The sequence below is a fragment of the Lagenorhynchus albirostris genome, chromosome 3 (genome assembly GCF_949774975.1).
Source record: "Lagenorhynchus albirostris chromosome 3, mLagAlb1.1, whole genome shotgun sequence".
NCBI classification, from domain to species: Eukaryota; Metazoa; Chordata; class Mammalia; order Artiodactyla; family Delphinidae; genus Lagenorhynchus; species Lagenorhynchus albirostris.
In genome coordinates, this window is record NC_083097.1 from 12,325,914 (window position 1) to 12,352,683 (window position 26,770).

Here is a 26,770-nt window from a genome sequence, read left to right on the forward strand (position 1 = left end):
GCCCCAGGCAACTAAACCTGGCCGCAACTAGAGAGAAGCCTGCAATGAAGAGCCCGCGTGCTGCAGTGAAGACCCAGCACAACAACAAGACAACCAATAGTACCTACCTCCTGGGCCAGTGAGGATTAGGTGAAATAATACGTAAAGTAAGACATAAAAGGATTACCAAAGTGCCTGGCCTGATGTCAGCTCTCAGTAAATGTCCAGCATTATATTAATTGCTGTTGCTCTGATTCAGAATTTTCCGGAAGTTGCCAAAGACCTGTGGGATCCCCTAATCATTTGCACTGAGACTCAGAGGGGGGAAGTGGTTACTTGCAGACATTGCCCTAAGTATACTGGAGTCACCTAAAATTCCAGGGTGTTTCCCACATCTTTCTTTAGTTATGGAATTTTTCAAAAGGTACCAAACCATGTCACATGCAAGTCTGTTTGTCTCTGGAGTTGTGTATATTGGAGAAGGAGGAAGTGTTCACCAAGATTTTAAGTTTCTTCCTTTTTCTTGTGAAAAAAAAAAAGGTCATCTGACAAGGAAATCAGGGGTGAAAGAACCTTGTTGTGAGTGCCTTTTTATTATTGGACTGTTTAATTTTACTATTCGCTACTGCCTTGTTTTTTCCTTTTGATAAACCACTTTAACAGATGATCAGCTTTGTCAATAACCTAATGTAAACTGAGTTCTAAGTGAGCACAACCCCGTTCTGCTGAGCCGGAGGGAAATCAAGATCAGGAAATCTGCCGAGTCTAGTGGAACAGGCCCTGGGTCAACAGCTGGATTCCAGTCTCGCCCACCCATAACTTTGACCGACCAGCGGTTTAACGTATGCGCCAGGGAAGGGAATGCTGTAACCTTGCCATGAAAGGAAAATGGGACCAGTCCCTCTCCCACACCATCTCACCCACCAGTCTTCCTTCCTTCCCACTCAGAGGGCCTTCGATATAAAGTGCCAGGGAGGTCGTAGGACCCGTCCAGGTGGAATCCCCAGGATGTTTCCCGAGAAGCGGCGTTTGCATCCCAGCAGTGTCTTTCCCACCCCCGCCCCGCGGAGCACCAGCGGCTCTGCGCAGCCCTGGCTGGCGACCCAGAAGGCGCAGAGACCCCGCCCACCCTAAAAGCCCCGCCCTCTTGGTCCCCGCCTCCGCCCCCGCCGCGGCCTCCCATTGGTGGCCCGGTGTGTCAGTCGACCAGCGGGCTCCCGGGGAGGGAGCTCAGGCTGCGGTCCCCTGCCGGCTCCTCTATCGCACGCCAGCCGCCGGGAAGAGAGACGGGGCGCCGGCCGGCTGCCGCCGCGTCTGAGAGACCCACCGGTCGAGGCTCCGCGGCCATCAGCAGCACGCGGCCGCCATGGCGGCGCGGAGGAGCCCCCCGCAGGAGCGGGAGCGGCAACGACCTCGCGACTCCGCCGCAGGTGGGCCCGGGGCCCGGTGGGGCGGGGCGGGGGCCGTGGGCGCCGGGGAAGCGGTCTCCCCGCCGGCCGTCGGCGCAGCTCTGGGTTGGAAGGTTCGGGGCCCGCCATCCCAAGGGTGGGAGGTCCTGGGCGCCCTGCCCGGGGCGGGGAGGGGGACGGGCTGCAGGGTTTGGGGGGGCCGTCGGGGGCGGGGTCGCCTCTCAGTGAGGAACTGCGCCCTCGGGCCGAGGCAGCGAGCGACCCTCCGAGGCAGAGCTGGCGGGTTCCTGGAAAGAGAAAGCGGGTCCTGCGGGCTAGGATGCGTTGCGGCGGCGTGAGGTGCCCCGGCAGCGGCTGGGGTCGGGCCCTGGCGCCCACGAGCGCCGGTGTCCCCTTCTCGGTGTCCCCTCCGAGCCCTTGATTGTTGTCGGAGGGAAGTTGACGGGTTTCGCGCTTTGCTGGCAGAGGATGTGGCCGACACCTTCGCAGCAGTCGAGACTCGATGAGCAACACAGAAAACTTTGGCTTTTGAAACAAAAAATGTCACCAGGGACAGGAGCGGCAGCACAGTATATGGCACAGGTGGCCGAGGTCGCCGCGCGCCACCTGTGTCGCCGTGTCTCTGCCCTCTGCGTGCGTAGCGGGGCCCTCACCGGACGAGTGAAGGGTGCTTTCCTTCCCATGCTTTCAGCCCCAGGTCTGAGGAAGATGAGTTGCTTCTCAGTTTGGAGCACATTCCCGATTGTGTATTTCCCTGGAGGCCACCCGGGGGGTGAGAGCCCACTGGTGAATTTGGGGAGCACGCCTGTTCCAGGTGCCGCAGCGTCAATGGGAAGTTCCTGGGATTGCTTCTTAGTCCGGATTCTTGGTCCCAGCGGGAACTTTTGATTCACACAGCAAAGTGTCGGGTGTGGTGAAAACAGCCCGGTTCTAGGAGACAAGACATGAGTTCTAGACATCCTTTTGCCCAGGACTGCGGGCCTCGAAGCTTCTGGGTCCTGGTCCATACAATGAGGGCACTGGGCTAGCTGATCCATAAAGCCCCTCCCAGTCTAGAATTCTGTGGTTGACGTATCTCCCACCCTCAGAAGTTTGGAGAATGAACTCATTTTCAACCTTTCTGCACCTTGGATTCTTATAGAATCCTGGGGGTGTATCCATCCGAACTTTTTCATATGTGATTTTCTTCCCTTCTCCCTGTGTTGTTTCGGCGGAGCAAAGCTGGAAGCGGAGGTGGGGCACAGCTGGGAAAAGCTGACTGGGGGGCGCGGAAGGGTATCTACTTTTGGCTTAATGTAATTGTCGGGAATTTTCCCTTCCACTGCACCAAGTTCAAGGTGTGCAGGCACTGTGAGCGCAGAGAGAATTCTTTCCTCAGCTCCAGCCTAAAGGGAAACATTTTCCTTCCTTAAAAAACAGTTTGAGGGCTTAGGAAAAGGAAAACCAACACTGCAATTGAAAACACATGCCCGCAACAGAGCCTACAAGAGAATGTTTACAACCAAGTGGTCCACAGTTGCTATTTTTTGCCAGCCTGTTTATCACTTTTATACTTCTACTCTTACGTTCCTGTGAGATGGATTAAACAGCAAATAAAATGTAAGTTTTGGCACCATGTGTTTTAGCTAAGTAGAAATTCTTGATTGGCACAATGACTGAATTTGAAAGTGACCTTTCACCTGGCTCCCCGGAGCAGGTGGGTGCTGTCCTATGTGTCTGCAGCCCCCAGCGTTGTCCCTGCCGCAGTAGCAGTGGGTATCGGAGTTCTCTTCTCGGTGCTGGACGCGGAGACACTGCCCGTACATAGTCTTATGTAATCTCTACAACCACTGTCCTGTGATGCTCGGAATGGTCACGGAATTTCCTCAGAGTTTCCAGCTAGTAAGTGGTGCCGGGATTTAAGCCCTGGCGGCCTGGCTTCTCCCGCAGCACGTTCTTAACCATCGCCCGCTTCTGTCTCCTAAAACAGTCAGGCTTATACCTGGGAGCACTCTAGGTTCCAAGGGTACCTCATCGCAGTTAAGCTGTTCTAAAGTAAAGTTGGCTTATCAACGTAATACCATTGTTGTTGCTCAAGGGAACTCACAGGTGTGTGCCCGGGAGAAAAAGTCATCGTTATCGAGCTAAAACTTCCTACACGTGTGTTTCTTTATACGTGGCTCTGAAGTCTCTATGTACCATTTAAAGGAGTTAATGGACTAGTGTATCTGACCTTTCTCTCCTGCCCACTTGAATCCTCTGGTCCACGTTCAGTTACTTAGGACAATCTGTTCTCAAGACGGAGGTTATATACACATTTATTGATTTGTAATTAATTGAATGGAAGAACACTTAAATGTCATTTTACAATAAGTCAACAGGGAGAAGTTTTTGTTTACACACTCATTTTTCCAGTGATCTTTTGTTCTAGTCATACTCTGTTCTTCTACTTTTTCATTTAACTGAGCCGGAATAGACGTGCCATCATGTTTAAAGTAAGAGGAAGATAAAATGTTTATGTTCATTTCTAGGAGACTAAGGACGCCTGTCTGTTAGTACTGTTGCTGGGATTCCCAGGCAATAAACAACAATCCCAGAAACCATAGCACGTAAGATGCTATGCTCAATAAACCTCTGAATTAAGAATTTAATAGTGAGTCTTCCAGTGTCGATTTAACCAGGTGACTCTGACTTTGAGTTTACGTGGAACTGTTGGATGTTAGATACATAGTAATTTAAAGCACCTTATTAGCTCTGTCTCTGCTTGCCAGTGTTATTGATTTTTATTGAATATTAGTTAGGGTTAGTCTTCTGGCAGAGGGAGTAATAATGTATCGATAATTGGAAGTTAGCTTCTCAAGAGTCCTCTCCCAACTTAGAAGCAGAATCCCAGCCCACTTCCCTGAGCACCGGCAGCTGCCCAGATACCTGGGTTTGGCCTCTTGGGTGGGGTCTGAGTGCCTGCGGCCCCCAGAGCCACAAGATGCCTTCCCGACCTGGCCTGGCCTGTGGGGCGCCTGCACTCCGGGTAGGCTCTGTGCCATGGGCCCACCTCAGAGGTCAAGCTGGCCGTCAGACGCTGAGGCCCAGGCGGCCGGAAGGGACCCAGAAGACCTGGGGGTCCCGGTCTCGGCCTGTCAGGCTGTCCTGGAGGCACTGCCCAGATCTGGGGGGGCCAGGAGCGCAGGACCACGCCTACCCCTTTCTGTAAATCTTGTTAAATGTAAATCACATACAGCTGTCTTTTTCACTGTGGGGGGGGAAGCGTCCTTCCTTCTCATGTGCCCATACAGTGGACCTGAGCTCCTGTTCCCCCCAGGCTTGGAGGATCTCGTGGGCACAGGCTCGTTCCCAAGTGGCTCAGGAGTGGAGGTGGGTAGGGGCGCGGGCTTTGAACCTTGTGTGTCTCTCCCCTAAGCCGGGGCAGAGAAGGTTCCCCAGAGCGTCTTGTCTCCCAAGTTGAAGAGAAGTGGACTGAGCTTCTTCCCTGTAAAGAGAGAACCTTTCCCTGGGTCTTAGAGTGACACCAGGCACATCGTGGGTATATTTGTTGATCTGCGACAAGAAGGCCTCAACTTTGCTGTGAGATCTCTAAAGTGACAGGAAAACAGTGCTCTGTGTCTTCCAAATCGCCTGCCAGGATAGGTCGAAATGCTGTGGAAGAAGCAGAATGGCTGAGAGGACGGGAGAAGTGGAAGAGATGGCCAGCCAGGCCGGCTTGGGTGAGGACAGTCAGTCGCCATCCAGTTGTGAAGGGCTGAGTGGCAGACCCAATCAGCTCTGTGTCATTTTACCTGGTATTTAACAAATGAACTGGGAGCTCAGTTCGTAGCTAAGGCTGGCCTCGCACCTTGAAATGCAAACGTAGCCAATCGAATTATTAATATAAATGTTGGGTCCCTCAGTTTTGCACCTGAAGCAGTGCAAGCCTTGGGTGCATCGATTCCTTCCTCTGAAATCTGAAATAAAAAGAAAAATCTCTCAAACTGAGAGTTTATTAGATCAGTTTTATCCACGGTGTATCCCTCTCTTTTGTTTCTTAAACATTTGTTAAACTCAGTTTGGGATACTCAGCTGGTTGTCATGACAGAGGACTGGTACAGCCACTGCTTATAGACCTACCTTGTACTGCACTGGTCCTCATGCTTGGATATTCCAGCATCTTCTCCCACATATACCTCATTGATTCATTCAAAGTGTGGAGCCTCTAACATGTGAAGGTACAATTCTCCTTTCCCTCCCCACTCCCCCAGGCTCCTCAATCTTCCTCTTTTATTTCTTGCTGTCATTTAGAAACTGGGGTTCCACGCAAGCCCTTGCGGAAAAGGCTCTTTATCAAAATTCTGCTTTCAGGTCAGCTGGTGTAATAGACATGCAGACCTAAGCACGCATGTCTCAGGGGTGAAGTATTTGCTGGCATTTGTCAAGGTCTCATGTATCTTCTGTACACGCTCAGGCGTCTTTCCTGTAGTGCAAGTTTTGAGTGATGTTTTGAGTTTAGTTGAACCTCGGTTGTTTCACAACTGCTTAAAATCCTGTGCCTGTACCACAACGTGACCATTCCACTAACATAACTCTGAAACATGTTAACATAAAGAGGCATTTGGAGGAGAATGGCGCTGAGTGGCCTGGCCTCCTTGTGTTTGTTTATAGGGGAGGAAGCTGAGGTCCAGGTTGCTCAACTGTCTAGGACCAGACCTGGAGTTGAGTTCCTGACTCCCTGGGGCCCGCTCATTCCACTGCCCTGAAGCCATCCCACGAGGTGACCGCTTCACAGCCTCACTTCCTGCGTTATATTTACATGAGTGTATTTAAGGGAAGGGAAAACAAGAGTGGTGGCTCACCATTTCTCTTTTTTCTTTTTGCTTTGCTTTTTTGTTTTTGTGCCATGCCACACGGCTTGTGGGACTTAGTTCCCCAACCAGGGATTGAATCCGCACCCCCTGCGGTGGGAGTGTGGAGTCCTAACCACTGGACCGCCAGGGAATTCCCACACCATTTCTGACATGCATGTTAGAAGTCAGAAGGGACCAGCAAGAGAGAGGCTGTTAGGCAGGATTAGGTATGGTGGAATAACAGAACAGCCCCAAATAAGTGAATTAAGTTTATTTCTTTTATGGCAAAGCTCAGACATGGCTCCCCAGGGCTGGAATGGGCTCCGTAGTGTCAGAGGCCCAGGCTCCTTCCACTTTGTTTCCACCCTGCATGGGTTTCACGCCCACAGCTACTTCCTGATCCAAGATGGCTGCTGAATGTCAGTTATCACACCTACATTCCAGCTAGTAGGGAGGAGGGAGGGCAAGGAGTACACACTCCTCTCAACAGAACCTTTTGAAAACTGCCCATAACACTTCTTGGCCAGAATTCACTTACATGGCTCTACCCAGCATGTAGGGACGGTGGAATGTAGCCTTTATTCTGAGTAGCTAGGTATCCAGCCAAAGTCAGGATTCTATTCCTGTGGAAGAAGAGAGAACAGATACTGGGGTTGGCCGGCAGTCTCTGTCGTGGAGACATGTGGACTGGATTCTGACTACATCGATTCATTTCATTTATTCAACAAATATTTATTAACTATCTACCATGTTTCTAGGGACCAGGAAAGCAGAGAGAAAACAGACACAGTCCCAGTCCTTAAGACATTTACCTACACAGGGAGACAGACACTAATCAAACACAAACACAGTTGTATAAACTGTGACGAGTGCTGTGAAGGAAAAGGACACCGTGTGCTGTGAGAGAGTTAGCAGGGATTTGACCAAGCCTGGGGGTTGGGATTGGGTCAGAGAAGCTTGGCCCCAGGAAGTGACATTTGAGCTGAGAGCTGGAGAATGAGTAAAGTGAAGAGTATTCCAGATGAGGGAAGAGCATGGGCAAAGGCAGGCCGGGAGGCAAGAGTGAGCCCTGATGGAGGAACTGAGGGCCGCCAGTCATCCTGGAGCCAGAGGAAGAGGTGAGAGAATAGGGAAGAGTCAGGGTCAGACCAAGGGGGACCCTGGAGGTGGGGTGAGCACCCGTCCTGGTTTGCCTGAGACCAAGGATGTCCTCGGACGAGGAGCTTTTCAGCACTAAAACTGGGGGAGTCCCAGGCAAGCCAGGAGGAGTTAGTCAACCTCCCCGGAGGTCACCTTAGTAGTTGGGTTCCTTGATTATTAATTTCAGCAAAGTTCTTTTTTAGGTAGGCATAGATCCCAGCCTTGGAAAAATAGCAACTGACTAGTAAAAGTAGCCCCACCCTGGCCAAAGGGAAAGAGACACAAAACACAGGCAGCACTTACTTGTAGCTGGATTACATGACCAGTGAGACTATCTGGCATGATTGATTCCCCTAAGGGTAATTTTGGAAATCAATTGGCACGTGATAGTATATTTGAGCTAACAGAAACAGCCGAGGGCGGAGGAAGCCCTGACTCCGGAGCAGTGTGTCTCATCGCCAGTGATACACTGGAATCACCTGGGAGCTAAAGAAAAGCCCGGCGCCCAGCCAATAGATAGATTCTCCACAGGTAGAGCCAGGGCAAGGACGGTTCCCTCTCGGTGGCGGTGCCTCCCAGGCTCTGGTTCCGCTTGAATCGCTGGGGATCTTGTAGAACACAGATTCTGCTTCCACGGGGCCCGAGGATTGTCTTTCTGAGTGCCCAGCTGGTAAGGATGTCGCTGTCAATAGACTTTGAGTACAATGCTCTATAATGTTTGGCGAGTTTGTTTGGAAGCCTCTGGTTTCTTTTCAGGGGAGCAGATCTGAAGGACCACGTAAAGGTAGGTGGGTCCGCGAGGGCTAGAGACTAGGGGAGGAGGACAGGGAGCCTCCGCCCTGGGCTCCCATCAGTGGTGGGCCCAGCCCGACTTCTCAGTTGGTTCCACCAGTGGCTGGGGTTACGTGGTGAGGCCGGTCCCTGGTTACAGGAAAACCAGCTCTCCGAGGCCTGTGGCTAGGATGGTGCAATAGGCGTTGCCCCATCACTCTCTTACTTGTTTAGAGGCCTTTCCAGATGACTCCACTGGCTGCCAGGATGTGGGTCCTTCCTATAAGTAAGAAAAGCCAGAAAGATTTTTGAATAGGAGATGACACGTCCATTGAATGTAAAAAAGATACAAAAAACAAACCAACAAAACACACACACCATTGGCTTCAGAGCGGAAAATGGCATTGGAGAAGGGAAGCCAATTAGAAGGATGAGTAACCACTAGCGACAGAGGCCAAATGATTCTGATTAATGGAAAAATCACTGCAGCGAAAGTGGCTTGTCTCAGGGTGTACCTTATTTCTCTCTTGGTCACATGTTCATAAATGATCTATTTTGGGATGTGGAAGACAAGCTTAATTTTTAAAGGCCTAAGAGTTGAGACAGGGACAGAGCACCACGGAAGCCATGACAGGTCAGAGCAGTGAACCAAGTCCAGTAACGTGAAATTTAGCAGGGCTGTGTGTCAGCTCCTGGGTCGAAAAAGTACAGAGCTTGCACACGCGATCTGGATAACCCCTTGCTTCCCTTCCCAGGTTCTGAACTAACTAAAAGGTGGACATGGAAGTCAGGGATTTTTAAAATGCCGGCTCGGTGATAAAATCCCTATGTCTTAGTCATATGGCCAGATGGGCTTGCAGGCAGTGCCTGAGCTGTACTCTCCCCTCAAAGGTCAGGCCTCCCTCCCAGAGAGACAGCAGCCCCAAGGGCACCTCTCGGCAGGCAGGCAGATCCTAGTGGAGAGGAGGGGGCTAAGCTGAGCACCGGGTCTTACACCTGCCATCAGGTAAGTCTTCCTCCCTCAAGAAAGAGGAAGAGGAGAGGGTAGAGGGGTGGAGGCCAGCACCAGATCTCCAGGACAGTTCTTCCACCTGGAGGTTTGAGGACAGTGGGATGATAGCACCTTTTCTCTCTCCCCCTTCAGCAGATGGGGAGATGTGCTCCAGCAACAGGTCTAAACGGCTTTAGGTTGATGGCAGGCTGAATACTAATACAATCGCAGGCCAACCACGGCCCATGGGCCACATCTGTCCCACTCAGTTTTTATATGGCCTGTGACCTATGAATAGTTTTTACATTTTTTAATGGTTGGAAAAAAGATCAAAAGAAGAATACCATTTCCTGACATGTGAAACTTATATGAAATTCAAGTTTCAGCGTCTGTAAAAAAGTTTTCTTGGAACACCACAGTACCTGCTGTGTACTGTCTGATGGCTGCTTCCCCTCTGTCGGGGACGATCTGAGTGGATGGGACGGAGACCAGACGGCTGGCAGTGCCGAAAATACTCTCTGACCCCACACAGAAAACTTGCTGACTCCCGATGGAGCATGAAGAAGTGGTTACGTGGCTGAATTCTCTCCCGCTTGGTCACACCCAGGACAGTGTGTTCTGACCTGCGGTCTCACTCTGAGTGTGGGGTGGGTCCCGAGAAGAGTGACCAGGATGGTGAAGAGACTACCCCCCTGCCCCTCGCCACCAAATCATGTCAAGTGAGGCCTGGTGGAGAGAAGGGGGAGTGTCTGATCTAGAAGAGAAAAAGGCACAGTGGGAATGACAGCTGCCTTCCGAGTTCATGCTTATTAATTATTTTGAATTCTTGGAAGAGAATTACTCAGGAAGGGCAGTTGTGTAGTTAATTCAAAGGGCTCTGACCTTGAGTCAGAACATGTGGGTTCAAGTTCAGGCTTCTGCTTGCTTTCTCTGGGCTTCAAAGATGAAGTGTGCGTGTGACAGCTCATCAGGTGGCCAGGTCCACAGGGAATTAAGCTTCAGCTTTCACCTCAAAAGTGCTTTCCAGCCAGTGCTTTCCAAAAGGGGACACAGTCATGAATCCACTGAACTGGAACCCACCTGCAGTGTGGACAGCGTGTGTGTGTGTGTGTGTGTGTGTGTGTGTGTGTGTGTGTGTGTGTGTGTGTGTGTGTGTGTGTGTGTGTGTGTGTGTGTGTGTGTGTGTGTGTGTGTGTGTGTGTGTGTGTGTGTGTGTGTGTGTGTGTGTGTGTAGGGGGGAACCGGGGGAGAGATTCATTCTGCTTGAGGGCCTGGTGTGACTCAGGCCTTGGAGAACCAGTGGGATTCCAGCCCCTTCGGCCCAAGCATCCCGTGTTTCTGTCAAAGATCGTGTGGAGGAAGAATCAGACACGTTCCTCGTGACGCCAAGCAGCAACGATTCAAGTTGTGGTGACAGATCTGGTCACACCAGCCGCTTGCCTCTTTGTTGAGACAAAGTGATTCATCTGAGGTCCTGCAGCTAGAAAATGGCAGAATAAAGACTGGGTCCCGGCCTTGTTCTGCCAGCCCGCTGTCTCCACCGGACCAGGGACAGGGAGTCTGCCTGGCTGGGTACAGTGACCTGGAGTTCTGGGGTCCCCGGAGCCTATCCCACCTACTGCTTTTGTAGTTGGGTGGGTTTTAAACCTCTGCCACATGGTTAGAAAATTAAAGTGACGGGTGGGACTTAACACACCGAACGCTGTGCCCAGTACATGAAAATACTCTGAGCTATGATGTTACTAAAAACACGCACACAGTCCCCTCAGTGTTTGGCAAGCAGCATTTCCTGCTGTGTTTGGTGACTCTTGGTCGGCAGGAGCCTTGGGTGAAGCGTGCCCAGTCCCACGGGACGTGAGATTGCGCGCATAGCCTTGTTAAGTTGGTTGCACGACAGGGCTACCCTCGTGTGTCTCGCTGGTCATGACTTTCGAGATAAAAACTTTCACGTTGGGGGTTCTCTTCCTCAGCGATACTGATCTTGTAGTTGTTGGTGATAGAACTCTACTAAGCGGGAGACCATTGTTTCTTAACTGAGCAGGATTAGTACCTGAAATTCCAATATGTAGAAAGTCTTTTGACCTCACCATTTCAAAGATTTATTAAGAGGTTATTTGTTCTCTTTCCCACATAGCTGATAAAAAAAAAAAAACCAACTAACCTATGGTTTTGCACGAGCCAAGACCATTTAAACGCAGCCTTTCACTCCACTGCGCTGACTTCTCTCTAGGAGTCTCCCATTTGCTCTAAGTTATTCAGAAGCCGTGATGTCCTAATGGGATTTGTTCTGTATGTTTATCGCTCTGTTTGCATATTGCTTAGCTTATATGTTTGGACGAACGTACCGTATTTTGCTTTATTCTCGAGCCTCTGAGGTTCTCAGAGCTCCCCTCTGAGAGAGATGACCCACCTGGGCATCCAGCATTAGGGCCTCGTGTTAGCCGGACCCCGACAGCAGGACGTGCTAACCTGTGGGCCCGGGCAAGCTGACCAGTAGCCTTTCCTGACAGCAGAGCCTCGTGCCACCAGACCAAGAGCTCCCTGGGGCCAGAGCATGTGTCTTTTCAGTTCACTGCCTGCCAGCCTGGCGCCCAGCCCAGGTAGGAAGAAGTAGCATAACCAAAGGGCGAGGGGCAGGAGGGAGGGGGGCTTCCCGGGCCGCGCCCAGCCCACTGTACCACGTGGCCTGTGTGTACTCCTCTCTGGGGCACCCCCATCCCTTCACCACTCCTGCCACAGAGAAGGGGCACGGCCGTCCCGGGCCCTATTTGCTTCCTAACCCATCCGTCTCTCTTGGCCACTCTTCCTACCATCTCCTGCTAATCAGCCAGAACATGGCATTGAAGCTGATAGAAATATCTGTTGTATTTATTATGTTAAATTTAGTATTTTTCACCTTAAAGTTTTCAACAAGGTGATTTTCCCATGTTGTATGTCTCGCTGCCCCTGCTGTCTCCAATGTCGAAATTAGGTCGCCTTTTCCACTGTTTAGCTCAGGCCTAGTCTCCACCGCGAAGCCCGCCCCGGAGCCCTTGATCTCCTCCTCTGCCTCAGGAGATGTCAGTGGGCCGGACCCCGGGGGAGCGGGGGGGACCCCGGGGGAGGGGGGGGCAGAGGAGCCGAGGGCGGAGCAAGCTCCCTGTGCCGCCGCAGCCCCAGGGGTGGCCTGTGGGGCAGGGGCCGGGCCCCAGCCAGGCCCCGGGGCTCTCCCTGAGAGCGCGCCTGAGGCTGGGGCCAAGTGCTGTCAGGGTGATCACTCGGTTTCCTGGCTCCTCTGGGTCTTTTAAGTTTTGTTTTCAGGTTTGTTTTTTTCTTTTTGGTTTCCTGTTTGAGTGTTTGAATTATTTCAGTTTTGGTACAGTTTAGAGAATGGAAAAAAAAAAAAGGCTGAGTAGAATTTTACCACAAAAGAACAGTGGCTTCTTATTTTTTCAGTTCTAGTCAGTGGTCTCATCTGCCACATGTAGTCTGAGTGATCACAGATCGGAGTTTAGCGTCAGATGGCCACACTACTGGCTTCAGGAGGTTCTGGTGTCATTACCCAAAGGACATCGCAACTGCCTAAGGGTTGCCTCGGATTGTGTGGGTTGAGGTCTCAGCAGGTGGTAATGCTGATGACTGGGGGGATGTGTAAGACCTAGTTCGTCCACTTTCCGCTGTCACAGGAATGCCTGGTGCCTCATGTATCACCTCATTTCAGCCACCACCCAAGCGGTCCAGCCCGAAAGGGTTAAAAAGAAATTTCATTTTTATCTCTTGATGAGCGTTAAAAAGGATCAAATCCATAATTCCTGGCAACGCTTGTTTTCCGCCTCTTCGTTGCCAAAGCCACCCCTCGTCCCCTACTCCCCTTGTTTCTTGCCCTTCTTCTCGCTCCTCTGTTTATTATGTTGAAAGACTGACTCCATGGTGGTGGAACTTCTCTCTTTTCCTGTTAGTCCAGGGGCCGCCCCCCAAGGCCAGCTCGCTGTTAGGCAGGGCACCGGGCAGGGGAGGGGAAGTTGGGCGGGCGGGTGCTGACTTCTCCCTGGCCGGTTGGCCGAGGGGGACCCCGGGAAGATTCTGACATGGAAGATCTTATCCCGTCTCGGCTGCTTTGGGGGAAATGAGATTTGACTCAGGAGATCATCAAAGCTGTGATCATGATAGTATTTTGCTGGGTGTCTCATTTATGGTGTTCTCCTCCTTGTCTGTTGTTTTGAGTTGTAATCCAGTTATGGACACATGCAGGAGAAATTTTTTAAACTCTCTTTTTAAAGAGCCTGGATTCCACTTGCTGTAGCAGAGCTGGCTTGGGATTCACTCAGCTCCGTCATTCAGAGGCAGGGTAGGCAAGTGGGACAGCGTCCAGCTTCTGCATCGCAGTGCCCCGTGTGCTTGAATTCTAGCTCTGCGGCTTAGTTCATCTTTCTGTCCCTCGCAGTGTCCTCAGGTGATAAAATAATAATGAACATGTTTTGGGTACTTGCCGTGTGCCCGGCCACGAGCTCGGCACTTTTCCCAACATCTCCTTGGAGCATCCCGCAGCTCCAAGGGGGCCTCCGTGTTACCAGGGTAACGGCAGCGAGAGGAGCCCCTGAGCCACCCTGCGTCCCCGGCGCTGGGCTGTCCTGCTGCCCTCCCTTCCGGGGTTAAGGAACAGGCACTTGGGGGCATGGAGTCACCCACCCCGTGTACTGCAGGACCAGGGCCTCCTTATGCCACTGCGTTTCTAGGAGCAAATGAGACAATTCCTGTAAAACGCTTGCTGCAGGGCCTGGCACATAGCAAAAGCTCAAACGGTAGCTCTTTTAAACTGTCAAAGCCCCACTCCTGATAATATTTCCATATGAAGTTATGTGAACACCTCGGGGTTCTCTCTGAGCTGCAGCCCACTCCCCTGTGACCTCCTGAGTCCCACCTCCAGGCCGCTCCCTGGTACCCACACCAGCCCCCCGGATCCGCTCCCTGGCCCTTCTTGGCTAGTACCTGTGGCTGCACTGGGTAGAGTGGATGCAAGGAGTTTAGGCTCGTGTTCTTGGTTTGCGTGGGAAGGGGGTGTTCAGCCCTCACGTGTTTTTTTCTGAGAAGTTGATCGTATCGCCCTTTCTTGGGTTGGAGGTGGGTTTAATTTCAAGGATTAGGGCGGTAGGCTAGGGAAGTGCGTGCGTGCGTGCGTGCGTGCGTGTGTGTGTGTGCGCGTGCGCATGCACGTGTGTGTAGGTGTGAGGAGACCATAATCTGCGGTGGGTCCCCATGGAGGCCCTGGCAGCTGTCGAGAGGCCTCAGGCTCAGGAGAAGCCCCCATTTCAGGGGTCTCAAATCAAATGCCCCGAGGGGCCAGGCAGTATCTTTTAAGAATGCAGCACGACGATTGGAGTCTGTGTGCGGCAGATGAGAGCAGTGCCTCATGGAGGGGGCAGCAGCCAGCCCCCAGCCCAGTGACTGCAAGCCCTCCAAGTCCACACAAAACCCAGGACGACCCGGTGGGAAGCAGGCAGATGCTCCAAAAGGCTCTTCACAGAGGAAGAACTATGAACGTGTTACTGCAGTGAGAAATCATAACCGGTCCTGGGGTTTAGGGAAATGCAGGCTCGTACATGTGGCGGGAGTGTCATCTGTTTGAGGGGGCACTTTGGCAACATCTGTAACATCTGGAGATGTGCACACCCTTTGACCCAGAGTTTCCTCTTCTAGAAATTATCCTAAAAGATACCGTGAGTCCACGAGGACTGTTGGAGGAAAATGTTTGTAAAAGTGAAAAGCTGGGAAACAATCCACATGCTCGTCAACAAGGCAGTGATTGTGTATACATATGATGCTCTCTCTTTATACTAAAATATTATACATTCTTTAAGGAGAATAATGTAGGCTTTAATAAAAGTCTGAATTATAGATGCAAAGGCATTATAGCTTACGTTTTTAAACAATTCATTAAAAACTTTGTACTAAATATCTAGGTAGAAGTAAATACATAATTAACAGCCATGTACTTTTCCAGTAAAGGGTACATGATGTCTCGCTGTCTCTTGTAAGCTTATTTCTTAGAGCTGCGTATGAATGTACAACGATCTAAAAATAAATAGTTTAATTGAATAATAAAAAATGGACTTTTAAATAATTATAAACATGCATATTTTTATCTGCTGGTAACTTTATTTGCTGGTAAATTCTTTCTTTATTGAGAGTATATATATTTATTGAGAATGTATAGCAACTTTACTGAGATATGCATATCAAATATCCATACGATCAAAAATGCTAAACTTGTAGATTCCGAATCCAGGAGGCTTTTACTACAGTTAATCATTGGAAGTTTACTAAACCAATGTGCCAGGGAGGGAACTGTTTCACAATGAACCCCAGGAGGTTTGGCCACCATTCAAAAGTTCTCTTCCTCATTTGTACTTCAGCATTTTACATGTTCAAACATAATATAATTAGGAATCTGTTGCACATAGTAAAATATTGCAAGTACGTAGTTTGGGCTCTCCTGGCCTGTGAATTTTCTCTCCTGTCACATCAGGAATCGTAGTGTACCCTGCAAGCTGCACACCTAGCTCCATCCACGACTACTCTGAGTGGCCCACTTTCTGGAAACCATGTCTCTGTGCCTGCTGTCTGAGTCTTGTTCTGTGCATTCAGATGATGGCATGTGTTATGCCCCGTAATGACCTACGAGTATCGCCGTGGGCAAAAGTGGGTGGTGGCCACACGGCAGGAGACCCCCCCGGTGTGATTGACTCCTGTGGGCTCCGTGCTGAGCAGACCCCCTTGATCATTCTTGGATTTAACAGATATTCTACACAGTGCAAGGCGCACTGTGCTAGTTCTTAAATGATTTCATTCCATCTTTCTCCAGCGAGGTCAGTATTTTTACTCCCATTTTACAGTCAAGAAAATTCAGGGGAAGAGAAATGAGGTGTCCCACAGTCAGACAGCTGAGTAAGTAGGAGAAATGGGTTTTAAACTCAGGTCTGAGGGATTCCGAAACCCATGCTGTTTATGTTCCCTATTCCTCTTGAATTCTGTGGAACAAAGATATCTTTATATATGACACTGATTATAGGAGAACTAGGTGTTTCTTTAATCTTTAGATTGAATTTTCAAATGCTTTAAAAAATGTTTATTTAAATCAATGATAGACTCTTTACAGGTAAAATTATCCAGTGTATCTTTTTTTCCCCCTTAAACAAAGCAGGCTTGTGTAATTGTGATGTATATTTATTTTACTTTTTATTGAAGTACAGTTGATTTACAATGTTAATTTCTGCTGTACAGCAAAGTGACTCAGACACATATATTCATTCCTTTTTATATTCTTTTCCATTATGGTTTATCGAGCATATTAAATATAGTTCCCCATGCTATACAGTGTTATTATTATTAAATTTTTGTAGGAAATGACCAAGTGCACTCCTGGACACTCGTCACCAGCCAAGCCTTAGATACCGCGTGGAGAGTAGGAAAGGGGTCAGTGACACTGGCAGTTTCATTTCTGGTGGGCACCCTTTGCTACTTCAGAAGGCTACATTTATATTTAGGGCACCGGCTGAAAAGGTATGTGGCTATGTCATCTTTAATTTTCAAAAATGCCCTTGCTGTTTAAAATAGAATTTTGATATTATCGTTCCCTTATCTTTTAGGTGGATTGGATATCTGCAGAGGAGATTCAAAAGTAAATATTTTCATGCATAGTTTCCTTATTTTTAAAGTGCAGAGAGGGTTCAAGAAGGGAAAGGAAAGGGAAAATTCACCACCTTGTATCTTTGATTTGGTCCAGGGAACCTCAGTGTGGAGGCAGAAGTTGATTTACTCAGTTATTGTGCAAGAGAATGGAAAGGAGAGACACCCCATGCCAAGCTGATGAGGAAGGTGTGTCTGTTTATACAGCTCGTGGTGGGTGGAGAATTTGTGTGTAAAAATCGGGAAACACGCATTCCATTCTGCTTTACCAAATGTGGCACCAAGAACAACTGTGGCTCTAGTTAAAAGCCAAACAGCTGCTAGACATTGCCTTCAGGCCTTTCACCTAGAGCTAGTGCCTTCGAGGACTTGGGTAAGTTAGGCCCGTAATTTCAGGACACTTGAGCGTTGTACCCTTTTCAGCTCCCTGCTGACCAAGCCTATGAACACATCTGCACATGCAGTGGAGACTTCTGTCCTTGAAGGGATTCAGGCACCTTGACATAAAACATTTTGAGGATTTTTAGAACTTTCCATCAGACCAATCTTGGTAAATATTCCCAGCAGTGCTGTCCAACCTTGTCACTAGCTAAAGCCAAAAAAAAAAAAAAAAAAAAAAACGAGAGTGAGAGAGAGAAAGAAAAAGAAAAGTACATTTAAATGACACTTTAGCATGGGCTTAAAAGTATATATAGTATTTTTCACTGTGTTCAAGTTGTAGACATCATCTCCCCAGAATGACATTTCCTGGCTCTGGGCTTCCAGGAAGTTACCAACTAAAATAGCATGACATGGACTCCATACACACAAAAGTCACTTGAAAATTACACGTGTTCACGTTCATAATTTATAATTGTTTTGTTTCTGTTGTCCACTTTATTTGGGAGTAACACCTGCTGAAGGTGCAGTGGATTTGCTTTCTTCATTCTCTCATCCAGTGGAATTAAAGACAGCCTCTCCTCTCGTGCTCATAGGCTTATGAGGAGCTGTTTTGGCGGCGGCATATTAAATGTGTTCAACAAGTAAGGAGAGACAACTACGACGCACTAAGGTCGGTGCTCTTCCAAATCTTCAGCCAGGGCCTCTCTTTCCCATCCTGGATGAAAGAAAAAGATATTGCGAAGGTACGTTCTCACACCGGAAATTCGGGAAAGGTAACACTGATGGGGACTGCAACACAGATGCTCGGGGTCTCCTGTGGGTGGCTCTGTACACAGGGCGTCAGGAGACTGAAGGCCCTTTAGCCCAGTCCTCTGTCTCTCATGTCAGTTTGCAAACAAACCATCTCAGAAGGATAGTCGCACTCAATTTTGTTTGTTTTTAATGCCGGCATCTTTTCTGGAGAAGGGCATCTGTCCTTTATAAGTTAGGTGGTCTGCTAAAATTCACTTTTCTACTCTATGGTTATTTGAGTGTTGACAAGCACAGTATGTAACCTCCATCCCAGAGAATCCCTTGTATCCCTTTTTGTCAATCCTTCTCTCACCCCCAACCCCAGGCGACCACTGATATGTCTTCTGTCCCTTTAGTTTTGCCTTTTCCAGAATGTCACGTAAATGGAATTATTTGGTGTGTAGCCTTTTGAATCTGCCTCTTTCACTTAGCATAATGCATTTGCAGTTCATCCACGTTGTTCCATGGATTTGTAGTTCACTCCTTTTATTGTTGAATGGTGTTCCATGATATGAATGTCACATATTTTGTTCATCTATTCATGAGTTGAAGGACATCTGGATTGCTTCCAGTTTATTTATTTATTTATTTGGTTGCCCTGGGTCGTAGTTGCGGCAGGCGGGCTCCTTAGTTGCAGCTCACAGGCTCCTTAGTTGTGGCATGTGGGACAACTCTTAGTTGCGGCACGCATGTGGGATCTAGTTCCCCGACCAGGGATCAAACCCGGGCCCCCTGCCCTGGGAGCGTGGAGTCTTAACCACTGTGCCACCAGGGAGGTCCCCAGATTGCTTCCAGTTGTTGACAGTTATGAATAAGGCTGTTATAAATATTCCCATACTGGATTTTGTATGAACGTAAGTTTTCATTCCTTTTGGGTAAATACCTAGGAGTGAGATAGCTGGGTCACATGATAGGTTTAACTTGATAAGAACCTGCCAACTCTTTTCCAAACTGGCTCTGCCATTTTGCCACCAATAACGGAGTTCCAGTTGCTCCACGTTCTCAGGTTTATTGTTTTGTTTTTTTAGCCATTCTAATAGGGGTGCATTTGTGTCACTGCCTTTTGTTTGCATTCCCCTAATGGGTAATGATATTGAGCATCTTTGCATGTGCTTATTTGCCATCCACATTACCTCCTTGGAGAAGTCTCTGTTCAGATCTTTTGCCTATTCTTTTTTTTTTTTTTTTTTTGCGGTACGCGGGCCTCTCACTGTCGTGGCCTCTCCTGTTGCGGAGCACAGGCTCCGGACGTGCAGGCTCAGCGGCCGTGGCTCACAGGCCCAGCCGCTCCGCGGCATGTGGGATCTTCCCGGACCGGGGCACGAACCCGTGTCCCCGGCATCGGCAGGCGGGCTCTCAACCACTGCGCCACCAGGGAAGCCCCGCCCATTCTTTATTGGGTTGTTTGGGTTTTTTTAATATTGAGCTTTGAGAATTCTTTATATATTCTGAATATGAGTGCTTCATCAGCTATGTCATTTGCAAATATTTTCTCCCAGTCAGTACCTTGTTTTTTTCATTTTCTTAACAGTTAAAGCAGCACAGTCTTATGAATAACCTTAATTTTTATTTGAATGTAGTATGCCTAACCACGGATGTACATTTAAGGATGGAGGAGCAGCGAAGTATAAAGTATTTGCATATATATGACTACACATGGTCTATTTCCTTACCATCTTTTGTCTCGAGCTGTTTTTGGTGGTAGCTCAGTCGCGTCTAGCGGTTGTGTGTGCTGTGTGCTAGCCCTGCTGCTAGCTGCTGAGGACAGAGAACTCCGCTGCGGCCCTGGGCTCCACAAGCTCAGCTGGGTGGGAAAATGGATCAGACACCCACAGTGGGTCAGATTCTTACGTATTCTGTAATCTTACTTAGTCCCAACAAGAGTCCTGCAAAATGGATAGTACTGTCATTGGTTTTTGACAATTGTCATTGTCTCCATTACAGTGGAGGATGAGGCTAAGAGGTCACATAAACAGTGTTGGGTGAGTAATCTCTCAGCAGGCGTGACAGAGTGACAGAGCTAGGTTGAACCCCCAAGTGCATCCTTGTACAATCTACATTCCCCTGATATACTATGTTACTCTAACGGTGCTTGGTTAAAAATAATTTCTAAAAGGGTATACCTAGGAAGTTCGGGAAATGTTTTATCCAAAAAGATTGTTTCTGTAGACGTAATCTTCATTTAGGTTTTCATTAAGTTGTGAAACTGTGAATTAAGAAGATGATCCAAATCACTTAATCCACAAATCTAAAACAAGACTATAGGGCTTCCCTGGTGGCGCAGTGGTTGAGAGTCTGCCTGCCGATGCAGGGGACGCGGGTTCGTGCCCCGGTCCGGGAGGATCCCACATGCCGCGGAACGGCTGGGCCCGTGAGCCATGGCCGCTGAGCCTGCGTGTCCGGAGCCTGTGCTCCGCAACGGGAGAGGCCACAACAGTGAGAGGCCCATGTACCACCCACCCACCCACACCCACACCCACACCCACACCCACACCCACACCACACCACACACACACACACACACACACGACTGTATGTTTTTACTTAACTGTTGTTATAGTCTTTTAAAATGAAGATTCTGAATGGGATAAGATTATCTCCTGTGACATATTCCAAATTGTGTGTCAGACATGTTGAGATACTGATCACTGTTGGCATCTACTTCCTTTTTAAGCTTCCTGAAAAACTGCTCTTTTCACAAGGTTGTAATTGGATCCAGCAATACAGTTTTGGTCCTGAGAAGTATACAGGTTCGAATGTGTTTGGAAAATTACGTAAATGTGTGGAATTATTGAAAGCACAGGTGAGTCTTTAGGGGGGAAAACTAGGAATGAAAGCATGCACCCCACACACAGCCCCTTTTCTCTCATGCCAGGCATGTCGCTCTACGCCCCGCTAGTAGGAAGTGGGGCAGGAATGGTCTTCCAGCAGCTGACCACCTCCTTCCCTGCTCTTCTGTGTCCTTCCCAGTAATGAACGGGAGCGAGGCTGTTCTACGCGATGATTACACCTATCACGGGCTAAGAGGGCTTTTGTGGACTGGCCGGGAAACCTTAACAATCACGTAGCTCTGCTGTTTCCCCAGAAAAATGTGGTGCAAGGTCCAGACAAGGCACTGGGAAATGCCCTTCTGAAATGTGCCTATTAGTAACTTGGGGACAGGACAGATGTTATAATTTGACTAAGATTGTTTTTCCTGCTCTGAATAAACACAGATTTTAGATCGTTGAAATGAATCCTCCTTGGGAAATACCATTTCTGTGCCACGGTTTTCTGATCTGTAAAACTAAAATGTGAATAGTCTCAACCCTGTACAGTAGTTATTGTGAGGATTTAATGAGAGAATGCACGGAGATCGCTTTCTACTCGGCCCTGGCACACAGCGAGTGGTAAAGAAAGAAGACTAATTAGTACTGTTCCTCACTGCAAAGTCCTTTGTGTAACCCAACACCCTTAGAGGCAGCTTTAGGAAACTGACCTGTTTAGTATTTTACCTAGTAGGTGGTGCTTTTTTGAAAAACTAGTTTAAATGAAATATTTTGTTAATGTAAAAGTAATAAGTACTTAGGGTTAAAAAAATCAGTGTCAGATGATAATAAAATGAAAAGTTAAAGTTCGACTCCCCTCTATTAATCTCTGGTTTGTTTTATAAGTACTTTAAAAGTTATGCAATGGTCTATGTATTCACCTTTTCCGTTTAAGTTTCACTTTACATCTGTGTTTTTAGTGGACTGAATTTAGTGGAATTAAAGATTATCACAAGAGAGGAAGTATGTGCAACATCCTTTTTTCTGATGCTGTCCTGGAATATAAACTTTACGAAGCTCTGAAGTTCATCATGCTCTATCAGGTCACTGAGGCTTATGAACAAATGAAGACCGCAAAGGCCATTCCCAGTCTTTTTCGACTCCTGTTTACCCGGGAAACCTCTTCCGACCCTTTAAGCTTCATGATGAATCACCTGAATTCTGTAGGTGACACGTGTGGACTAGAGCAGGTAAATGGGGCAGAAGAATCGTGTGTGTATGATGAAGGACGATGCTGGCAACACTTGAGCACATAGGTGTTTGTTTGTTTGTAGTTTGCTTTCAGCCATGATAAATCCAGCTGCAAAGAGGTGGCGGGTGGGTATGATTGCCCTCAAGTGAGGAAAAGGAGTGATAAACCTTCCTGCCCGATGCTGGCGGCTGCGTCTTTGCAGCCCTGTGGCTGGCGAATGGCAGTCGTGGGAGCGTTCCTGACCTTCCCGCTGCCTCTCAGGCAGTAACAGGCTTTCCCACAACAGAGGTTACCCAGGAGGAAGTCCAGCTGCAAACTGAGGCAACATCTGGGAGAGCATTTGGCTACTTAGTGCAGACAAGTAGAAGTTATTGAAATTTTAAAAGAAGTCCAGACAATGCTTTCATTTCCCCATAGAAAAGGGCTTTCGTTTTGCTTTGCTTTCCTTTCCTAGGAGGTGCTCAAAATCATGACATTTTAATAAAAATTGATTTAAGACGATAAAAAAAAAACCGTTGGAAAAACAGTGTAACTTTTACTGTAAGCATTCCTTTTATTAGTTTTTTTTTTTCCAGGCAGCTTTCCCTGTGATTTCTTCACGCTACTCCCCGGAGACGTTTCTCTGCTTGTCCCCTGCCCTCCACGCAGCGGACGTTCGTTCCCCAGCTCTGTGCCCCCTCCCTGGTTCATGTGTGGGTCAGCAAATACATCATCATCTCATGAGCGGCAGAAGAATACTCGCCCTCCGCTGGTGAGAGGTGGGAATTTGGAGATGTGTATCTGTGACCTCTCTTTCGTCTCGTCCCCAGGTTGATCTGTCTGTACTTGGATACTCCCTGGAAGTGAAGATAAAAGTGTTCAGACTGTTCAGGTTTAACTCCAGAGACTTTGAAGTCTGCTACCCAGAGGAGTCGCTCAGGGAGTGGCCGGAGGTCTCCCTGCTGACCGAGAATGACTGCCACTATCACATTCCTGTCTTTTAAGTCTGCCTGGACCGGGCACCAGCTCTCGCCGGTGACAGTGGTCACACTTGCAAGTCATGTTTCTAGAAAAGCAAAGCTAGTATTGCTGCCATTGGAGGAATCGGGACCTCCCTCTCCAGGATTACAGGTACACTGGACGGAGACCCACGTGCCTTCCCTTTGTTTCCAGTGATTTCCTCCAGAGCCCTTGCACTAATGCATTTGTGGGTTGGTGGTTTGACCTTGTTTGTAAAGGCTCTGGTCATTTCACACACAACAGAGCACAAGGACATTTAGTTTGGGAAGAACAAGAACAGGAAGAAAGCGAGAAAAAAACAAGTAGGGGAAAAGGACTAAAGGGAAAGAATTGCTTTGTCTATAATCTTGATGTTCTTTGTTAAGAATCTTGTCTTTGACTGATTTGGGATCTTCATAAACATGGCCTTCTTTTATAAGCATTACCTTCCCAGGGATCTCTATGGTATATTGATTTTCCAGAACCATTCGATTAACTTTAAAATTGTGTGTGTGTGTGTGTGTGTGTATCTACACTCACATACACATAAACATGTATAATTTTATATATACATATCTAAACACATACTTACACATAGCCACTACTTTGTAATGTTGTACAATTTGTTTTGTCTCTTTTTTACTATTGCATCTGGCCAGTTTAATATGTTTTATATAGGTCAAAAAGATAAATTCTGTAGATGAAGGCAACTGAATGACAATTATTATACTGTCACAAAAATATTAAACGGTATATTTAATGTGTATTTACATGTGTATCTAATGTGTGTAGGGAGAATCCATCCCAATCCCCAGAACCTGTAAATATGTTGGGTTAAATGGCAAAGGAGAATAAGGTTGCAGGTGGACTTAAGGGACTAATCCACTGACCTTGAAACAGGGAGAGGAGTCTGGGTTCTGCAGGTGGGCCCAACATAATCACAAGTGTCCTTAAAGTGGAAGAGGGGCTTGGGAGAGGGTCAGTCAGAGGGAAATGTGAGGTACAATCAGAGACAGATGCAACATGGCTGGCGTTGGTTACTTACAGCATATACAGGAAGAAAGTTACTGCAGGTTCGGGAAGGAGCCACAAGCCAAAGAACGTGGGCGGCCTCTGGAAGCTAGAAAAGGCGAGGGAACAGATTCTCCCCTAGAGCCTCCAGAGAGGAACGCGTCCCTGCCGACACTTTGATTTTAGCTCAGTGGAGCCCATGTCAGACCTCTAGCCTACAGACCTGTAAGACGATAGATATGCTGTTTAAGTCGCTAAGTTTCTGGTAATGTGTTACAGCAGCAGTAGACAACTAATATACTCAGGCTAACTAGCTTGTGATCATCTTTATTTTGGAAATACTTTTTGTTTATTTTGGTAATGTTTATTTTGGAGGTACTTTGCTCGTCTGTTTTGAATTTCAACAAATATTGAATACAAAATAACCTTTAAAATCTTGGCTAATGATCTACTACTTCAAAGTTACATATCCCTTCTAAGAACGTCTTAACATGTTTGACGCTAACGTTTTCTCACATTTCTATATTTTACTGTAAATAAAAAAGAGGTATGTTAAATGCGGTGGTGTATGAAAATAGCATTCAGATTCTTCTGTAATGGGGACGATCACCTGTATGTACTACATAAGCCAGTGCTGTGCCTGCTGTCATTTTGTTTTCTGGGTGAAGAGTTGGAGAGCAACGAGCTCAGATCCAGGGGCTGTGCATTACCTTGACAGGCAGGCGAAGCAGTTGTTCTCACTAGATCTCTACAGCCCTTTCCTGCTTGGAGGCATCTGTGGTTGTGCATCACCCCCCGTCATTGAATTGACACTGTTGCACGTTATCCCCTTGATGTGTTACTGTGACCAAGAAAAAATGAACTCTCCCTTCTGTGTTCACAAGCAGATATGATGACAGCCTGCAGCAGTTCTGCTGAGACTGATACACGTAGAATTGCTGCTCCGGACTCCTGGCTCCACCTGAGCCTGTCCAGGTATGTACCTGGCACATGTGTGTTCCCACTGGCCTTGGCATCTCCTTATCCGGTGCAATGATTTCCACATCGATCCAGGACTGAAAGGAAGAACTTTTTCACAGGGATGGGCAGCCTATAACTCTGTGACATATCAACCCATGATGCTTATCCTTAACTATGTTGGGCGGATGGGGCAGGGTGGGAAAAGAATTCTTTAAAAAGAGGGGCAAGACCAGATTGTGGAAAACATTTCGAAAGTGAAAAATAAAGACGACTTCTCAGTAGTTGCTGTGTTTTGGGAAAGCATCAAAGCAGAAGATTTTAAGGGAAGAGGTACTGGGTGTTTTTATGTTTTTAATTCAGTTGTATAATTGAATGTAACAAACTAATTAAAAGGAACTGCATATAAATTAGCGCCACTTTTAAATGCCAACAATAAATTGGAAGTGAATTTCCTGTGTGATGCCAACATTTAATGTCTCTCTAGCCTTATAGGGTTCAAATGATGAGAGGAATTTTAGCAAAAATGAAAACGTATGCCCTTGTCCTTTTTTGATTTTAGAATAAGTTTCTCTCTTAAATTTTGGCCATGTGTGTCCACACTGAGGGGTTGTATGAATATTAGTACAAGACTGACTTTTTTATTGTGGTAAAATATATATATATATTTTATATTTTAAAATATAAAATTTTTTATTTTATATATTATATAAAATATATATATAATTATATATATATTTTATATAAATATATTTTATATTTTAAAATATAAAATTTACCATTTTAACCATTTTTAAATGTTTAGTTCAATGGCATTAAGTACATTCACATTGTGCAACTATTATCACCATCCATCCTTAGAACTTTTATCTTCAAGACTGACTTTTTTGATAAGCAAGTTTAATTCCCCTGCCTGGTACCTGGATTTCTTTTCCTTTTCACTTTATCTTTCTATCGTGTCCTTCTAATCTATTTCCTCTAGCCTTAAAAGACCCTCAGTGTAAAGTCCAATGTGAGGGAGGTTTAGGTGACCAAATGAGTCATGCAAATTGTGTTTTGCTTTGTCTCCAGAGTAAAGAAATAACTACAGATGGCTTCTGGTTTCATCCTAGGAACACTATCATTTGAAAGGTCCCCAAGAAACTGTATTAGTTCAGGGCCACCTTAGTGACTTGAATTTCTTGGATGTGGGCCTTCACAGCCCTGAACCAAAGTCATTTCCACCCACGGGGGAGCCAGGGGAAAGCCCCAGGGCCTTCTCTGGTGTACGGGAGAGCCCAAGACAGAGCTAGCATAGGTTCAGCCCAGCCTCCAGAAGAGAAAAGCAGCCCAGATCAGGGGCATTCCTGTTAATTTTCCAGGGACTTTCTGCAAATGGATTTTGGATGGAAATATTTGTTTTTGTTATATATCAGATGATTTTCTCATATTTTAATGAGATCTAAGAAAGACCATTTTAATTCTGTCCAAGCAGGCCTTGGGGAGGAAAAAAAAATCTAATTTATGAGTACTCTGAAAATGTTGGGAATCCACATTAAAGAAGGTTTTTTTTTTTTTTTTTTTTTTTGCGGTACGTGGGCCTCTCACTGTTGCGGCCTCTCCCATTGCGGAGCACAGGTTCCGGATGCGCAGGCTCAGCGGCCATGGCTCACGGGCCCAGCCGCTCCGCGGCATGTGGGATCCTCCCGGACCGGGGCACGAACCCGTGTCCCCTGCATGGGCAGGCGGACTCTCAACCACTGCGCCACCAGGGAAGCCCTGTATTTTAACTGATAACTGACTTGATATGTGAAAACCTATACAAATAGGAATAAAGGAATGACTAATTCAGAATTAGTTCTCTTAAATAGCAAGTTTCTAAAGCTGTGTGATTCTCTTTATAA

At 47.5% G+C, this 26,770-nt stretch overlaps 1 protein-coding gene and 2 long non-coding RNA genes across 14 annotated transcripts in view; 1 reads left to right on the plus strand and 2 right to left on the minus strand.

Moving 5' to 3' along the window:
- Window positions 1–1,195: 1,195 nt before the first annotated feature.
- Window positions 1,196–25,342, plus strand: OTULINL (OTU deubiquitinase with linear linkage specificity like). 6 transcript variants are annotated; one of them, XR_009539971.1, is made up of 9 exons: window positions 1,196–1,409; window positions 16,484–16,643; window positions 16,730–16,761; window positions 16,867–16,958; window positions 17,744–17,893; window positions 20,617–20,745; window positions 21,670–21,939; window positions 22,751–24,155; window positions 24,818–25,342. XR_009539971.1 is itself a non-coding variant. In XM_060146880.1 (8 exons), exons 1-8 carry the CDS (start codon window positions 1,346–1,348, stop codon window positions 22,922–22,924), a joined length of 1,071 nt encoding a protein of 356 aa, XP_060002863.1. In that variant the 5' UTR covers window positions 1,196–1,345; the 3' UTR covers window positions 22,925–25,342. The 6 variants fall into 6 exon arrangements, 3 of the variants coding, with proteins under 3 accessions (XP_060002863.1, XP_060002866.1, XP_060002865.1); XR_009539969.1 differs by having other exon boundaries at window positions 22,751–23,051; window positions 23,967–25,342; XR_009539970.1 differs by having other exon boundaries at window positions 22,751–23,051.
- Window positions 6,459–8,615, minus strand: LOC132518819 (uncharacterized). Its single transcript, XR_009539979.1, has 3 exons — window positions 8,492–8,615; window positions 7,646–8,393; window positions 6,459–6,825 (listed from the first exon to the last, which is right to left on the minus strand). It is a non-coding gene; the product is annotated as an uncharacterized LOC132518819 (long non-coding RNA).
- LOC132518818 (uncharacterized) overlaps window positions 22,485–26,770 on the minus strand; it is a 59,274-nt gene continuing 54,988 nt past the window's right edge. For all 7 annotated transcript variants that reach the window (XR_009539976.1, XR_009539975.1, XR_009539978.1 and 4 more), the window contains 2 exons: window positions 23,965–24,153; window positions 22,485–22,777 (listed from right to left, as the gene is read on the minus strand). This is a non-coding gene — a long non-coding RNA (uncharacterized LOC132518818). The remainder of the gene's footprint in view (window positions 22,778–23,964; window positions 24,154–26,770) is intronic.

Excerpts from the sequence above, each read along its gene's own strand:
- OTULINL (XM_060146880.1), top strand. The coding sequence starts at position 1,346 with ATGGCGGCGCGGAGGAGCCCCCCGCAGGAGCGGGAGCGGCAACGACCT. Across the intron at positions 16,762-16,866 it reads TCTGCAGAGGAGATTCAAAA|GGAACCTCAGTGTGGAGGCA; the intron begins GTAAATATTTTC and ends GATTTGGTCCAG. Across the intron at positions 16,959-17,743 it reads ATGCCAAGCTGATGAGGAAG|GCTTATGAGGAGCTGTTTTG; the intron begins GTGTGTCTGTTT and ends TCGTGCTCATAG.